General features: G+C 42.0%; 3 protein-coding genes across 3 annotated transcripts in view; 1 reads left to right on the top strand and 2 right to left on the bottom strand.

The window, feature by feature from the left end:
- LOC118401528 (cytochrome P450 2J4-like) lies at window positions 1–8,217 on the bottom strand. The gene is made up of 9 exons (XM_035799119.2): window positions 7,659–8,217; window positions 7,050–7,215; window positions 5,171–5,320; window positions 4,335–4,495; window positions 4,003–4,179; window positions 3,618–3,756; window positions 3,128–3,315; window positions 2,824–2,965; window positions 1–1,232 (listed from the first exon to the last, which is right to left on the bottom strand). The coding sequence occupies exons 1-9, from the start codon at window positions 7,854–7,856 to the stop codon at window positions 1,057–1,059; spliced, it is 1,497 nt and encodes a 498-aa protein (XP_035655012.1). The 5' UTR covers window positions 7,857–8,217; the 3' UTR covers window positions 1–1,056.
- The window catches only part of LOC118401527 (SUN domain-containing protein 2-like), a 36,297-nt gene continuing 20,715 nt past the window's right edge, over window positions 2,213–17,794 (top strand). Inside the window, exon 1 of the mRNA XM_035799117.2 lies at window positions 2,213–2,278. The gene's annotated coding sequence lies outside the window, so the exon portion shown is untranslated. The remainder of the gene's footprint in view (window positions 2,279–17,794) is intronic.
- Window positions 8,362–14,133, bottom strand: LOC118401529 (leukocyte elastase inhibitor-like). The gene is made up of 7 exons (XM_052475289.1): window positions 13,978–14,133; window positions 13,574–13,832; window positions 13,200–13,337; window positions 12,862–12,979; window positions 12,600–12,742; window positions 12,031–12,195; window positions 8,362–9,032 (listed from the first exon to the last, which is right to left on the bottom strand). Exons 2-7 carry the CDS (start codon window positions 13,823–13,825, stop codon window positions 8,589–8,591), a joined length of 1,260 nt encoding a protein of 419 aa, XP_052331249.1. The 5' UTR covers window positions 13,826–13,832; window positions 13,978–14,133; the 3' UTR covers window positions 8,362–8,588.

The following is a 17,794-nucleotide window of genomic DNA, read 5'->3' as shown; positions in this document are numbered from 1 at the left end:
TATCAGAGAGGGGAAATTCTCTTTAAATAGTAAGGAGTATTGTTTGGTAACTACAATTCCTAGGTAGGTAAATTTTTCTGAAGATAACTTAAATGGGAGATGTTCTAGCCAGGAGGTATTTTGCGACCGTATGGGCATTAATTCACTCTTGTTCCAATTTATTCTGTATCCCGAGAAGGTACCAAACAAATTGATCACATCAAGAATAGCTGGGATACTAGCCTGGGGTTCTGTTACATAGAGGAGGATGTCATCTGCGTATAGGGAGATCTTATTTAGAGTATCTTTAGTATTATAGCCGTGTATTGCTGCATAAGATCTAATCGTCTGAGCGAGCGGTTCGATAATTAGGGCGAAGAGCATAGGCGACAGCGCACAACCCTGCCTTGTCCCCCTGTTGAGGTTAAATCGGGCGACAATGATTGGTTAGTGAGTATTCTGGCACAGGGGTTCCTATATAAAAGCTGGATCCAATTTATGAACCTATCTCAATATTAAATTTCTGTAGGACCTTGAATAGATAGGGCCACTCAACTTGGTCAAAGGCCTTTTCGGCGTCAAGAGATATGACGGCAAGGTCCACGTTGGGTAACCTCTGAGAATACATAATATTGAAGAGGCGCCTGAGATTGAAGAATGAGTTTCTGTTAGGGATAAAGCCGGTCTGATCCGAATGGACCAATTTGCCAATTAAAGTGCTAAGCCTGTTAGCCAGCGTTTATTTTAATGCAATTCTAATACACCACTCTTACAATATAAACATCATGATGCACCAGCTGGATGCTGGAATTCTCTCCACCTCTACCAAATATTTCCTCAGTTAGAGTACAAAATATTTTAGACAGGCTTGACAAACAATGCTATTTATCTTCATCAACCAGTTCATGCAGGGCCTAGTCCTACACAAATTCATATCAATCGTATTTTCTTGATTCCTCACATCCTCCCTCCTCGTATCCTTCTCAAGCCACATTCCTCCAATGTATTTTGAGAAGGAGGCAAGGAGACAGAACACAAGGAATCAACAAAATACAATAGAGATTCACCCAAGGTGTCTCATCGAGGCAAGGCACAGATTTTGAAGGGCTTTGGTCCACTGGTGATGCCCACCTGGCCCTCCAGGCCCAGCTCCCAGCCCTGTGGAGGTGTGAAGGTGAACCTCTGGAGCAGAAAGGTGAAGAACAGAAACAGCTCCATCCTGGCCAGCTGCTCCCCTGGACACATCCTCTTACCTGAGAGAGAGTAGAGCACACACACAGATACCTTTAACATGAGGATGGAGTGTGTGTGTGTGTGTGTGTGTGTGTGTGTGTGTGTGTGTGTGTGTGTGTGTGTGTGTGTTTGTTATCCACTCTTCCACCCTCCGTGTCTTGGCAGAATCTATGGAAAATGAAAACCCGAACAATTCTGTTTAAAGACCCTGCAGTAGCACATTTGATTTTGAACAACCATTTCTCAGGTAGGGAGGATTGAAGGAAGATAGCTTTGTGATACACGTTTGGGAGACTAATTAAGGGTTTCTGTTATGAATTAACAGTAACATTTGACATTTTAAAGGGTAATAGAAACAGAAAGTACATCTAAGCAAAGCGATGTATTCAATCCACTAATACTAAACATGTGCATTTAACATAAACACATCTCTACATTTAGTATTTTGATCATTGACAAGGTTTATTTGAGCTATGGTCAGGCCATTTTAAATTGCCATAGTAACGTCTGATGCCAGTGCATCACTGGCAGGAATCATCAAATTGTCTGTGGTGTTGAGGCGTCATTGCATTTCGGCACACCAGAATTGCATTGATTTCCAATGAAACGCTGCGTTTGCCTTGCACCATTGTGTTGCAGAGGCAGTTGCAGTGTGTTTGGTGTGGTGCAAACGGTGTGGTGCAAACTATACTGTTACTTGCTGCCTAGTGTAGTTACCATTCCTTTCCAATAGATGGGAGCAACAGCTAGTTGAAGTCACTGCTCTAGCGACAGGGACACGGGATTAGTGCGCGTTGAGAGTTATTTTATAAGCAAGTTTCTGGTTAAGCTTGAACATGTCGTTTTAGTGGACAAGCTAACCAATACTATTTTTACAAAAGGCGCAGGCAATATGTCTTTAAAAAAGGATAGATTTACTAAATTAACTGGTTTTATTCAAACTCTATGTAAATGACTTTGCTTCTGGGTATGCGCGCCTTAGGGAAGAAACGACACACACCTACACCTCGTCTAATTCTCCCTTGTGCCCATAGGGTGAACTGGCGATAAACTGCCAGCCTGTATGGTAAGCAAACAAAATCATTGAAGTTTGTCTTATACCGAAACTAAATCACAATGTATCTATGAGCACGCCCCGTTATTGGTTAGAATGAGATTTCATAAACCATGACGCTGTCTGCGATTATTAGAACTCCGGTCGTCTAATCGATGATAAATGTCTTACCATCGCGCCAAAAGGCGCTGGTGAAACACATCGTTATAAGATACTGATTATATATTGTAACGACCCTCGGTTTATAAGCACGGAAATCAACCTTGCCGCACGAGCATGCTTTTGTGGCACAGTCGATAGCGCGCCAGTCCTCGGACTAGAAGGTCGAGGGTTTCATTACAATATATTGAGCACCTAACCACTACTGATATTAAACTTACATTATTTCATTCTCTGTAATAAACTAATTCTCAGACTCGGAGCTACTCTGTAAATGTAGCTATTTTTGGGAGTTACAAAATTCTCCTGCCAGTGATGCATCAATGCTAATATGGCGATGTACAGTTCCAATCCCAATGTTTCCATTCCCCTTTAAACGCATGTTCATAATACATTACCTATAGAAAATGGGATAAAATTGTCTTTTTTGACAAATTTTCCATTTTTATCCAGGAAATGTCCAGGATTGAACTGGTTAGGGGTTGCATACTCATCTCTGTCCTGTAGGATTGGTTTTAACATTGGAAGCACCATCATTCCCTGTGCAAAACAGAAGAGTCAATTTGTCAAACATCATTGCCAGTAAAACCTTCAGTGTGAAGTCAACATGCACTATTGAACCAGCACGCATCAACTCAAACATTCAGTTGATCATGTACTCCAGCAGTAGAATCACAACATATCCATCGACCCTACACCCACCTTGGGCACTAGATAGCCCGCCACGGTGGTGTCCTTATTGGCCACTCTGGGAGGCGTGAAGGGGACAATGTTCCCAAACCTCTGGATCTCATGGATCACAGCGTAGGTATATGGCATGTCGGCTCGGTCATCCATTGAGGGCTGGCGTGCCGAACCTATGACCTCATCGATCTCCGCTTGCACCTTTTCTACGGACAGAGTCAGAATGAGGAAGTTAATGATTGGCTAGGGCAGATGGCTTCATAGCGCATGAAATATAATGGATTAACAAAGCCATAAAACAAGTCATTTTCCTGGTCAACACTAGGCTATTATAACAGAGTATTGTTAGGGCCTGTTTACGCTTAGCGCCTATTTCCTGAACACAGATGAAGCCTAGTTCTGGATTAAAAAACATGCTCAATGAAAATGTTCTATTGTATCTGGGAAACCAGCCATTTGAAACCAACATTTTTTAATACTAATAGATGTGTTCCTGCCAGTGTCACACTTTGAATGTCGGGGTACTTGGCCATGTACAGCATTGCCCAGAGAAGGGTGTTGGACGTAGTTTCTGTCCCGGCACCAAACAGATCCACCACGCAGTGCAGCAGGTTCTCCTCAGTGAAGCCAGCCGCCCCATCCTGATTCTGTAGGGGGAATGGTCATCAGGTGATGTTAAGTTGAGGGCAAATCATCATGCATTGTCAGGCTGTGGGGAGTTTGCTGACAAAGTCATATTAAACCACAAATGTACAATTTTCTTGACAAAATTTTCCCAAAATATGACAAACTATATTAACACGGCTATCGTAATTCTAAAGAAATGAGAGTAGATCACAGGGAGTAACTGTTAAAGATAGAATAGAGCTGAAAAGGTCAGGCTGTGGTATTACCTTCTCTATCTCTTCCAGGTAACAGTCTATGTAGTCTCTGGGGTTGGATGGGTTCCTGTCCTCTTTGTGTTTCTCTACTTCCTCCTTGATAAACTGCTTTATGGTACCAAGGTTGATAAAGGCTGATTGGTGCCTCCCAGGTAAATAGTGCAGCAATGTGGGAAACTGATTATACATCTGTCGAAAGAACATGAAATTAGCCTGAGATGGTAGATTTCCTGATTACAATGTGTGTCCTTGCAGATGCTGTGCACTATAATTCACTTTGCCAAAGAGATACACTGATCACCCAACAGAGAATAGCAGACACGTCTGTGTCGTTGTAACCATACCCGTCCACAGAAGGTAGCAGGCAGCTGGAAAATGTCCTCAGAGCATTTCAGCATGTGTTGGAAGTGGTGGTCGTTGTATTCAAACCTACAACCAAACACCAGGGTGCAAACGATGTTGGCCACTGCATTGTTGGTGATGTCTTCAGGGTTAAAGGGCAGGCCTGAAACAGTTCAGAGGTTGGGTCAAAGATGGTGGATAAATGAAGATGTCTTACTCAGACAGTTTAGACACAGATGGAACAATGAGCCAGATATTTCACCGGATGTATAAGTGAAGCAGCTGGTTGACTTTTCCAAACAAAAACAAATACGGTGATGAGAGGAAGCCCAGTGGCCATCAGTGGGAGATCATGGACCGAGATGGATTGTGGCCAACATTATGAAACATTTGATCTCAATACAGTTTTCTGTTCCAAAAACTAAAATCTGTTATGACCAGATTGGACTCAGTTTGTAGATTTTACCCTTTGCAAAAAAAAAGAGAAAAAAAAAGTATTGTTTAGAACTAGTGCAAGGGTGAATTGAGTTATTGCACATGCACACTTCACAGAGTAGGTGTTCCCCAATGGAAATATGCAAATAACTACATCTCAAGATGCTTGTTCATAGCATTCATTTACAAGTAGAGAGAGGATACCTTGATCAGAGACTGTTGGAAATTAAAGCTAAGAAACATCTGGACTTCACAATAGCAACGTTTTGGGTTTGAACGCCAGATAGCAATTAACAATACAACAACTAGCCATTCTGGATAAGAGTGCCAGTTAAACAACTGAGACTGTGGTTCATTTCCTGGTTTGGGCACCATAAAAGTGTAGCATAAACGCTGACTTCACCTCTCTCTGCCAAGTAGACATCACACAGGAAGTGGCTTTCCTGGAGGATGGAGGTCTCCAGAGTCTTCTTCCCCACTCCAAAGTATTTGAGCGTGGACACGGCAAAGCGCCTCTGCTGCCGCCACATGTGACCGTTAGAGGAGATCAGGCCTAGATAACCAACCAAGACAGAGACAATGACAGAATTACTAAGATTAAATATAACTAAATAGGACCCAATATGATTGTGTGGTTCTGCCTGATGGGTCATTCTTGAATTGTGGTGGTAAATGCTTTCCGTTAACTTTTGCACCATTTTGTAAAAACACAAAAACGTGACAAATAATACATCTACTGCTGTTATTTAATGTGAAAACCAATGTAAGTCCTTTATACTGAAAAACCTTTATTTTTATGTATTGTAGAAAATACTGAGGGTTAGCTAATTGGAGCGGCAGGGTAGCCTAGTGGTTAGAGTGTAGGGGCGGCAGGGTAGCCTAGTGGTTAGAGTGTAGGGGCGGCAGGGTAGCCTAGTGGTTAGAGCGTAGGGGCGGCAGGGTAGCCTAGTGGTTAGAGCGTAGGGGCGGCAGGGTAGCCTAGTGGTTAGAGTGTAGGGGCGGCAGGGTAGCCTAGTGGTTAGAGCGTAGGGGCGGCAGGGTAGCCTAGTGGTTAGAGTGTAGGGGCGGCAGGGTAGCCTAGTGGTTAGAGCGTAGGGGCGGCAGGGTAGCCTAGTGGTTAAAGCGTTGGACTAGTAACCGAAAAGCTTCAAGTTCATATCCCCGAGCCAACAAGGTACAAATCTGTCGTTCTGCCCCTGAACAGGGAGTTAACCCACTGTTCCTAGGCCGTCATTGAAAATAAGAATTTGTTCTTAACTGACTTGCCTAGTTAAATAAAGGTCAAATAAAAAATGTACTTGTCCCACTGGTGATATGTAGAAATGCTTTGGGGATTTAGAGATATTATTTTGAATGCTAGACAGTGAAAAAAAAGTATTCATGTTCATCGTATAGAGGAGACATTCTTCTTTTAATAAAGAAAGAACACTAAACTAACAAAACGACCGTGACGCTATATAGAACGAGTGCTGACATGCAACTACACATAGACAACAACCCACAAAACCAAAATGGCAAGCTAAATAGGATCCCCAATCAGAGACAACGATAAACAGCTGCCTCTGATTGGGAACCAATTCAGGCCACCATAAACCTACATTACCTAGACATACAAAAAACCCATAGATATACAAAAACCCTAGACAGGACAGAGAAACACACATACCCACCCTGACCAAAATAATACATAAAACATAGATAACTAAGGTCAGGGCGTGACAATTAAAGATATTGTACAGATCAATAAAAACAAAGAAGGCTATTAAAACACTTTTTTTTTACTAGCAGAATGTGTTTCCTTCAGTGTTATCATTGTTGTTACCGCCTTGAAAATCACTGATCACAAAGATATACAAGGATCTTGAGCATCATCTCAAGTGGCAAACTGTTATTGGGGGAGGGGTCTATATTAAAGAAAATGATGTCATAAATGTGAGGATTCCATTGATCATGTGGTGTGTCTAAATCCAAAGCCTCACTTGATGTCAATTTAAATAAAGAGAAACAACATTGTGAGCAAAATGATTAATCATATCACTTTAGTAAATGTTTTTTAAAGGATTGTGACCTCCATTCTAGAAAATGTACCAAAAAGGTATCATTGGTGTTATTACTCTTACTGGTGGCACAATGTCATAATGGTCAAACTTATTTCAATTAATTAAACCAAGGTTTCCCAAACTCGGCCCTGGGGCCCCTCCTGGGTGCACATTTTGGTTTGTGTACCCGGGGGGGACCCAGGAGTTTGGGAACCCCTGCATTAAGCTACCATATTAGCCTACCCAAGCCTCCGCTTATCCTGTCGTTCAGGGGGTAAGATGGCCGATCGGTGAAGGCATCGGCCTGATCCACAAAGGCTTCCTTAAAGCCTCGGAGACCTGAGAGGAGCACACAGCGGTTCCCTCCACCCAGGTCTAGTGTAGTCACATCCCCGTAGGTCTCTACAAACTGTAGAAAACACACTTTAGTGAGCATGTCACACTAAGCACACTAATTACATCATCATTTATTAGATCGGTTATTTACAAAAGAAACAGATGATTACAGAATGACTAGATCCAATTGGTCACTGAGTATAGCATATTTTGTTCTTGTGGAAAAGCCTATGGAGATGTGGGGAAAAATGTGCTATCTAGAACCTAAAAGGGTTCTTCGGCTGTCCCCATAGGTTAACTCTTTAAAGAGCCCTTTTTGCATCCAGATAGAACCTTTTTGGGTTCCATGTACAACCCCTTCCCCAGAAGTTTGTACATGGAAAGCAAAAGACTTCTAGCTGGAACCAAAAAAGGTGTTCCTATGGTGGACAAACAAAGGATCCTTTTGTAACCTTTTTTTCTAAGAGTGTATAATTTGAGCAGTTACACACGACCTTATCTCTCACGTGTCCTTACCTTTTTAAAGGAGCCTATGTGGTCCTTGATGCTGATATTCAGCATATTCCCAACAAAAGGCAGGGGGAAGGGGCCTGGTGGGTAGTTCTTAGGCGGCAGATCATGGATGTACTTGGTCACCAACAGAACCAAGAGGAACAGGAGGACCCCCTTGGTATCGATCCACTGTCCCACCAGACAGACTAACGCCTCCAACATGGTGGAAACCCTCACTGAACTCTCTGGTAATGCGTACAGAGGCAGTAGAAACCCTGAGTATAAGTCTTTACTCTTAAGGCATGTATTAGAAGATCACATGTGGTCAGCGGACAAAACCGTAAACTTTTCTCTAGAATAAACAAGTCTCATTCTGTAAGAGAACATAAATCCACGGAGGACTGCAGTGATATAGAGCAGAGTTCAACAACTTCTAGCTTTCACAAATGTAAACACATTCCTTGCCTCTCCGGCCAAACCAATGAGGAAAAGGTTTCCTAAAATGGTACTTATATTTGTAGTTTTGTGTGACCCAGATGTCTCAGCCTGTTCAGACGGACTTTTACTGGGGCAAGAATTCAGTCTGGGATATTCGTACATTTGTTACGCAATAGCTGCACAATGAAGGTCTCTGTGATAGGCTAGTTACACAAGGGAATATTTGCCTGCAATGTGCCAATACAGACTACTACATTCTATTTCCTAATATTTTCACGTGTAGACAATCTACATACAGAAACTTTCACTTTATTATATCATTGATGATTTTCAATACATTAAATATCACAAACTATAAGCACGTGAGAGCTATATTACATAACAATACATAACAGCACTATCCACGTAGTAAAGGTGAAATCCAAACTCGGTTCACAAGATCAACAATAATCAACTAAACTGTGAAGGGCTCTCTTGCATTATATAACATGTTTTTCAAAACATTATTTTCCCTTCCTACAGAAATCTTCCCTCCCTGTCACCCTCCTCAGGTGAAGAGAACCTGCCCAGAAACAGAATGGATTGGGTCTGGTTGTGTCTAATGAAGAAAATAAAGGGGTGGTCTGCCGTGAAGTAATGCATGTTACTGAAACCGTACATTTTGCCCTCTGCCCCTGTGGACGCGCCTGCCTCTGTGCCTCTCTCGTTCACGTCTACGAAGGCCTTGTGGGCTACAGTGGATAGGTAGACTTCCTCTTCCATCGCTGCACTCATCCCAGATAGGTCTGCTCCGTCCTGGTCGAACACATCCACCATGCCCAGCGAGGCCAGGGGTGTGTTCAGCTGATAGTCCTCCTGCAGTTTAAACTTGGGGATTGAAACCTGGACTTTGGTCCTCGTGCCCATTTTCTGCCGTTTGGTCCACTTGTGGATCCTCTCCGGTGTCAGCTCTCTCCCCAGCTGTGTCAGACAGTGGAGAATGACAAACAGGGGATGATGTAACCACAGGAGGTTGGTGGCACCTTAATTGGGGAGGACGGCCATGTGGTAATGGCTGGATCGGTATACGTGGAAAAGTATCAACAACATCAAACACATGGTTTCAATGTGTTTGATTCCATTCGCTCCGTTCCAGCCACTATTATGAGGCATCCACCCCTCCACTGGATATTAAACAGCACAACTCTATATTGGTGGTATATGGACCTTGCTGCCAGTCTTACATACAGTATGTTACGCATTTAAAAGGTAAGAAGAGATATGTTTTTGTAGTCAGTTTATGGAGTAATTTGTTTTATGACATATTACTTTCCAAGCAATTAAATGACAGCAGAGGTTTTCACTATATCTACATATGAGTAGAGGCAGTTGAGAGGAGGATGGCTCATAATAATGGCTGGAACGGAGCAAATGAAAAGGCATCAAGCCATGTTTGATGTATTTGATACCATTCCACTGATTCCGCTCCAGCCATTATCACGAGCCCGTCCTCCCCAATTAAGGTGCCACCAACATCCTGTGCTTCATACTGGAAAAGTTGTGGATGTATGATCCACAGAGTATTGAACCATGGTCTTCCACGCAACACAAGACTAATAGTCCTCTGAGCTGTCGTGACTTGACTTTAACATTAATATGAAGACTGTTATTTATCTAAATTACTGAAATATGTTTAATTGTTACCTAATTAAATTAATCATGTAACGAGTAGCTCATTAGGATCTGGGGCACCATGAGAGCGGTTCTTTAAAGAGTTACCATCTCCCCAATTATACTCTAAAGGGTCTTTACCTATCATATCTATAAACAGTCAACTAATTAATCATAACCTCGTATCATATCGTCATTCTGAACAGTCGTAACCTCCTTGCATCTGCAAAAACCCGAACCTTACTTCAGTACTACACAAATTGGTATATATTTATTTACTAGCTAATTAAATGGTAACACAGGATAAACATACACAGTTAATATGTTAAAAAACAGGTCCCTAGCGGAATGACAACAACGTGGCTGCTTGTTACAAAAGAGATGTAGAGGGAGGGAGAGAGCAGGACAGAGACACTTAACATTGGTACTTTCAGAAACTACTCTCACTTACAGTAACCATATACTTTGCACACGAACCGCCGCCTCCTTTGAGTAAGAAATCATGAATGCATTTACATGAAATGCCTTGGTTCGCCGGATCTCTCTCTTGGAAAGGGAGTTGGGCCTTTTCGCGGCACACTTGTAAGGCTCTGATTGTTCAAAAGAGTTCCAACAAGTCTTCTACCTTTGTTCTCCTCTGTAGTTGTCTGGTATCTGGTGACTTGTCGTGTAGTCCTGAACAGAACTACATAGTTTATTTTTCTTCCATTTGAAGATGCTTCTTTGAAGATAGGCTAGCCAGACGTGTAGATGGTTCCCAGTGGGGTCATGAGAGTAGCGTAATACGATTGTTTGAGCAGAGTATTAGAATGGTCCTACTTAAATTTGCTTTCGAAGATACTTTACTTAGGACAGCTAATCAGCCATACCAGAGATTGTCCGGGAGGTGACTTTATCGTCTCTACCTCATGTTGAGATTCACAGTTCAAACCACTTTAAATGTGCAGCTGCAGCTTTATGCTTTTCTGGTCTAGTATGTTAATTTCTTGACTCATCATTTATACAGTTTGTTTGAAATGGGCGGTTCCGTCAGGCTGACACACTCTCTGACCTCACTCTGGGGGCGTGACTTGTCACTTGTATAAAGTTTTATGTAAAATAATTATCTCTTATAGTTTATTTTATATGCCATTTAGCAGATGCTTTTATCCAAAGCGACTTACAGTCATGTGTGCATACATTCTACGTATGGGTGGTCCCGGGAATCGAACCCACTACCCTGGCGTTACAAGCGCCATGCTCTACCAACTGAGCTACAGAAGGACCACAAAATCACATTCCTCTCTTAACAGAAACACTTTCATCATTTTTCATATTACATGCACAACGCATAGTATGGAAACTTCGTACATGTAGTGAGTATACTTTCCAAGTTACAGTATTTCCTTCATAACATTTTTAATGACATCACAAAATAACCAACAAAATTACATTCGTGTTCTGTAGATCGCCTCTGACCATTCCCTACGTTCTATGTTAGATATATTGTTCCAGTATTTGCTTTTGAACGTGTTAGAGTTTCGTCAAGAAAGGTCTCTTGAAACAAAGGACATGCCTTGGTGAATATTGGAGAGGGAGACCTGAATCTTTGTTAGTTGAGAATTATCTGTTAATTGAATGATTCGAATATTCCGCCCTGAAACATATAATTGTATGGAATTTATTAGAATGTATGAAATCATAATCAATAAATGTGTAGTCCTAGTCAGAATTAGGGTAAAACAATATGTCTTTATGGTATTTTAAAACACAGACTGTCTGAGCTCGGTGCCGACCTGACTAGAGATTTGGGAGAGAACGGGGAGTATGTCTCAAGGACAAGGTCACTAATCTCTGTCGCCTGGGTAGTGAGACAGACAGTGTGTGTGTAGCAGGACATTGTGTGCGTCTGTTTGTGTGTATGCGTGTGCGTCTGTTTGTGTGTGTGTGTGGTGTGAATGTATGGGCGTGAGAAGTCAGTATAAAATGAAGGTCTTTGTATTGTGCACGCCAGAACGTTCCCGTGAATAAACCTTTTTGACTATTTAGCTGGGCCTCCATCTGTTTCATTCGACCAGGATCTTACAAATTCTGGTTTGCAGACTGAGAGTAATATAATTAAATTGGGTTATGTACCTTGAGAACATAATTCTCTTATCAATCTTCTCCCCTTGATTTACGACAGGACGTGAGTTGTTAATCACCACTAGCTCTTTCCTTCCTCTGATTGAAGTTATTCATTGCATACCTGATCTGACCTATTTAGATTCTCATGGGCAGTCATGACAGAGCTAAAGGTTGGGTCAATAGTGGTTTTGGCTACACCTACCTCCAGTAACTGGTCAGGGTAATTGGAATCTGCAGGCAGAAGGAAGAACATGCTCAGCTCCTCCCCTTTATATGGAAGCTCCAGGATTTGGAGTTTGAACTGGGGTATGTAGTTGTATGGTAACTTCTTGACTTGAACCATCATCTGCACCTGTCTTTTCTCATTCTGAAACCACACAAAAGAGGCAGGGTCATACATCAATAATCACAGTACAAATGACCATAGATTCTGCCAAGACACAGAGGGTGGAAGAGTGGAGAACACACACACACACACACACACACACACACACACACACACACACACACACACACACACACACACACACACACACACACACACACACACACACACACACACACACACACACACACACACACACACACACAAACACACACGTAATAAAGAACCATGTTTAAGGACTGTATTTCCACAAGTTGTATTGCTTGAACAATTGGTGGGGCTGGTTGCAATTATGCAATTGTTGCAGACAGTGGATTTTCCACACTGATTTCAGAAGTATGTTTTTATGACTCAAATGGAGGATTTTCAGACACTAGTTCTCTCACCTCATTGACTTGAAAGGTGTGTTCCATGGTATCAGCTTCATGGAACTCACTTATCCATTGTGCTTTAAAGTAGACTGCATTCACAAGAACCAACCTGGTCATGCTGCTTAGAGTGCCAGGTTTCAACATCACTTTAATTTTATCTGTAGATAAAGAACACAAATAATTAACGGATCCAAGTACTGAAGTTGGAGCAGACACATCCTTACATTAATGTACAATAGGTAGATTTTACACTCCTGATTTACACCAGTCATCTTACTGTCTGTTTTCTTTTCCACCCAGCTGTTGATTTGTGCTCTGGACTCCTCTGCAGCCCCTATGAAGTCCATAGCCTTCAGTTCTGCATGGTAGAACTTCTGTGTGGCTTCAATGAACTCCTAGAGGAAGCATAAAGAGTCACTCTAAACTAAAGCAGCTGAGCGTTTTACCAAACAGTCTAGAGTTGAATATTTCCAATGGTCATGAATTTATTTCCTATATTTACACAATTCTCAAGTTAGGGGAAAGAGGAATGGCAACATTTGCAAACAAGGCAGTGATATTCAGTAGGGTTACTGCCTGCTGCTAGATATTTGGGAAGTAGCTGGTCTAACTCACTGGGAAGAAGTTGAAAGTCTCTTCTCCACACAGGCAGTTGACCAGTTTCAATTGGTATGAAGCTGAGGGTTTGTTGATTTTTGAGCCGAGTTTTTGAAATTCAGAGTGGACATCAGTGGCAGTGTCGAGACACAGGGTCTAGGAATAGTAGAATGAGTGAGTAGTATCTCTTACACACACCTACCAGGTTGAGTGCTGTGGCAAAGACAGACAGGGCTGGTAAATTATTATATACACATAGAACAAAATTGGTTGTGTGTGTGTGTGTGTGTGTGTGTGTGTGTGTGTGTGTGTGTGTGTGTGTGTGTGTGTGTGTGTGTGTGTGTGTGTGTGTGTGTGTGTGTGTGGGTGGGTGGGTGGGTGTGTAGGGCTACCTTTGCCATCTGTTTGGCGGTGTCTCCTTTGGCCCCCAGATAGACCATGGCCAGAGCTGAACTGATGCTCAGAGGGGAGAAAAATATGTTTCCATCTGCATGGTTTTCACTCAGTGTACGGTAAAGGTCCAGAGCAAACGCTGTGTTTGAGTTCCGAACAGTGGATGAAGGGTTGCTGAAAGCTATTGCCTCACCCTCTTTGGACTTATTTGGACTTTGTTGCCGAACGCAGCCGCTGAAACCAGATCCCATCTCAACTCTGCGAAGAAGTATGGATGAGAAAGGCTACTCATCCATAATTGTTGTAATGACATCAATATAGATTATATTAAACAGATGTCTGTCTGTAAACAATGGCTGGTTGCGGGACTTTGGAAAAATAGAGATAAATATAGTCTACTTACATTGGTGTTTGTCGTTGCTCTGAAACCCCTTTTCCTTCTACCGTTTATTGAGGACACTTCTTTTCTAAGTGGGAGTGGTTGCAGGAGAAGGAGATGAGGATGTGGTTTCACTTTTCACAGTGGTTCCTTCTCCCATCGACTCTGTGTCAGTATCATAATCCTGGTTTTAGTTACCACTTTACAAGCTATAGAAATAGGCCTCATTGTAAATATACATGTATCTATTTTGGTCTTACAGGCACTAAATGGTATTTTGACCAACCATATCAGATCTTTCCACTTCAGATCTTTTTCAAAGCTGATCTGATTTTCTATTCCCAAAACTAGATTATGAACAGAGTTGACTAAGTTTTGTAGGCTTTACCCTTTGTAAAAGTTTATTAAAACCGAGTTGTTTAAAGGAGTACAAATTGTAATTGAGTTTTTGCACACACGCACTTCAGAGTAGGCGTTCCCTAACGGAATTATGCAAATACATGCTAGAACGCGCCAATAGGATCTCTCAGGCTCGTACTTGACTCTGCCCCCCTTCTTGCTTGTTTTGCCCACTATGACTCATTTGTTCCCATTAGAAACGACAGGTTGTGGTCTATCTTGGTTGAGCTATAAACATCTTTGGTTGGGCGTTGCCAAGATGTACACTCGTTTGAATTATTAAATGGCGACATCATGTGGCCAAGGCAGAAATACACACAATGAAAGCAAGGCGGAAAGAGTTTATGAATCTATTTCTTTATTTCAAATCCCAAAGGTCGATGTCCGCGCCCCCCGCTGAAATCGAATTAGCATAATACAAAAATCTCCATACAAATCCATCAGTTTAAACTAGAAATATCTGTTTTTTGCATTGGATGCATCTCAATCCCCTCTGGAAAGATGAGACTCACGAAACGATGGTGTTTTGCTATACGATCCCCACAAGCTTGTTGTGACTCCTCTGAAGTCGATCTGCCAATTTATGTCTGTAGCGTCCAAACAGTTTGGGCTACACGCTAATATGACCCCTCTGTGGGTGAGACTCTCACATGTCGGTTGTTTTGCTCAAGGACTAGGACTCACAAGACTCACAAGAATGGAAATATATAGAGACTGTTTGGTGGCAAAAGATAATGTCCAAAATAATAACAAATGTTTCCTGATCTTTCTTAAATCTTTCAGATATTTTTCATGTAGTGATACTTTAAAGGGTCTTAAAATTCAAAATGCACATGACCAAGGGTGCTCCATTCTTAAAGGGGACATCAGTAATTAACAGAACATAACACTTGGTTCTTTAAACAATTCCATATAGCTTAGGGGAACCCCTGTCCCCACCCACCTTCATTAATACCAAGCAATAGACTTGCAGTGGGGTCTATGTCCTATCTCCTCTGGATTCTTTCCTCCATGACCCAGAAACCGATAAGTGTTGGTGGAGTGTGTCAATTTGTTAGTAAGCAAAAGGAAAACGGCTCTCCCCTAATCGACACCCTCCTTTCAGAGTGGAAGGCAAGTGTAGGCTATCTTACCAATAGAGATAGATAGAGAACTCATCTTTGTATCTGGGGAACCACTACTTCTAGGTCTCAGAGCAAGTGATGTCACCGATTGAAACGCTATTTAGCGCGCACCGCTAACTAAGCTAGCCATTTCACATCCGTTACACTAGTGATGTGTAGAACAGCAGTTTTACACCTGCAACCGCCTGCTAATAACCCATCGGAAACCGCAAGACTATATGTCAAAAAGTGAAAATCTGAGGCCCGCACCCGACCCTAACCAGCTAATATAGAAAATGAACTGCAGGCTACAATCCGAGACAGCGTAATATTTTTTTTGACAGGGGGTGCATTATTTTTGTGCCTAATTTATATATGTTTCTGCTTATAATTTCCTACATTTTGGTAGGCTACTTGTTAGTCAACTTGTCTATAAATAGATACAGTGCATTCTGAAATGATATTTTTTACACATTTTGTTACAGCCTTATTCTAAAATGGATTAAATTGTCCCCCCCCCATCATTTATCTACACACAATACCCCATAATGACAAAGCAAAACAGGTTTTTAGATTTAAAAAAAAGTTTCTCCCATTCCTCTCTGCAGATCTTCTCAAGCTCTGTCAGGTTGGATGGGGAGCATTGCTGCACAGCTATTTTCAGCTCTCTCCAGAGATGTTTGATCGGGTTCAAGTCCGGGCTCTGGCTGGGCCACTCAGAGACAATCAGAGACTTGTCCCAAAGCCCCTCCTGCGTTGTTTTGGCTGTGTGCTTAGGGTCATTGTCTTGTTGGAAGGTGAGCCTTCGCCTCAGTCTGAGGTCCTGAGCGCTCTGGAGCAGGTTTTCATCAAGGATCTCTATACTTCTCTCTGTTCATCTTTCCCCGATCCTGACTAGTCTCCAAGTCCCTGCCACTGAAAAACATCCCCACAGCATGATGCTGCCACCACCATGCTTCACCGTAGGGATGGTGCCAGGTTTCCTCCAGATGCTTGGCATTCAGTCCAATGAGTTCTATTTTGGTCTCTTCAGACCAGAGAAACTTGTTTCTCATGGTCTGAGTTCTTTAGGTACATTTTGGAAAACTCCAAGCGGGCTGTCATGTGCTTTTACTGATGAGTGGCTTCAGTCTGGCAACTCTACCATAAAGGCCTGATTGGTGGAGTGCTGCAGAGATGGTTGTCCTTCTGGAAGGTTCTCCCATCTCTACAGAGGAACTCTGGAGCTCTGTCAGAGTAACCATTGGGTTCTTGGTCACCTCCCTGACCAAGGACCTTTTCCCCCGATTGCTCAGTTTGACCGGGCGGCCAGCTCTAGTAAGAGTCTTGGTAGTTCCAAACTTCTTCCATTTAAGAATGGTGGAGGCCACTGTGTTCTTGGGGACCTTCAATGTTGCAGACATTTTTTGATACCCTTCCCCAGATCTGTGCCTCGACATCATTCCGTCTCGGTTTTTGCTTAGACATGCACTTCCAACTGTGGGACGTTATATAGACAGGTTTATGCCTTTCCAAATCATGTCCAATCAATTGAATTTATCACAGGTGGACTCCAATCAAGTTGTAGAAACATCTCAAGGATGATAAATGGAAACAGGATGCATGCACCTGAGCTCAATTTCGAGTCTCACAGCAAAGGGTCTGAATACTTATTGTTATAATGTATATACAGTTGAAGTCTGAAGTTTACATACACTTAGGTTGGAGTTATTAAAACTTGTTTTTCAACCACTCCACAAATTTCTTGTTAACTAACGAATGGGTCTTCCAAATGGACAATGACCCCAAGCATACTTACAAAGTTGTGGCAAAATGGCTCAAGGACAACAAAGTCAAGGTATTGGAGTGGCCATCACAAAGCCCTGTCCTCAAGCCTATAGAAAATTTGAGGGCAGAACTGACAAAGCATGTGCGAGCAAGAAGGCCTACAAACCTGACCCAGTTACACCAGCTCTATCAGGAGGAATGGGCCACAATTCACCCAACTTATTGTGGAAGGCTAAAAATGTTTGACCCAAGTTCAACAATTTAAAGGCAATGCTACCAGTGTATTGAAACTTCTGACCCACTGGGAATGTGATGAAAGAAATAAAAGCTGAAATAAATCATTCTCTCTACTATTATTCTGACATTTCACATTCTTAAAATAAAGTGGTGCACCTAACTGACCTAAGACAGGGAATTTTTACTAGGATTAAATGTCAGGAATTGTGAAAAACTGAGTTTAAATGTATTTGGCTAAGGTGTATGTAAACTTCTGACTTCAACTGTATATATACATATAGATTTTTTAAATACATTTGCAAAAATGGCTAAAACCTGTTTTTGCTTTGTCATTA

This window comes from Oncorhynchus keta, chromosome 22 (genome assembly GCF_023373465.1).
Source record: "Oncorhynchus keta strain PuntledgeMale-10-30-2019 chromosome 22, Oket_V2, whole genome shotgun sequence".
Taxonomy (NCBI): Eukaryota; Metazoa; Chordata; class Actinopteri; order Salmoniformes; family Salmonidae; genus Oncorhynchus; species Oncorhynchus keta.
Note: the sequence above shows the minus strand (reverse complement) of the source record. Positions and strands in the feature narration are given on the sequence as shown.

Coding starts and splice junctions, on each gene's coding strand:
- LOC118401528 (XM_035799119.2), bottom strand. CDS start 7,856: ATGTTGGAGGCGTTAGTCTGTCTGGTGGGACAGTGGATCGATACCAAG. Junction 5,321..7,049: donor CAGGATAAGCGGAGGCTTGG/GTAGGCTAATAT, acceptor TTGGTTATCTAG/GCCTGATCTCCTCTAACGGT. Junction 3,316..3,617: donor CAAGTACCCCGACATTCAAA/GTGTGACACTGG, acceptor CTCTGTCCGTAG/AAAAGGTGCAAGCGGAGATC.
- LOC118401529 (XM_052475289.1), bottom strand. CDS start 13,825: ATGGGATCTGGTTTCAGCGGCTGCGTTCGGCAACAAAGTCCAAATAAG. Junction 13,338..13,573: donor CCGCCAAACAGATGGCAAAG/GTAGCCCTACAC, acceptor TACTATTCCTAG/ACCCTGTGTCTCGACACTGC. Junction 9,033..12,030: donor ACCCTGACCAGTTACTGGAG/GTAGGTGTAGCC, acceptor TGTCTGACACAG/CTGGGGAGAGAGCTGACACC.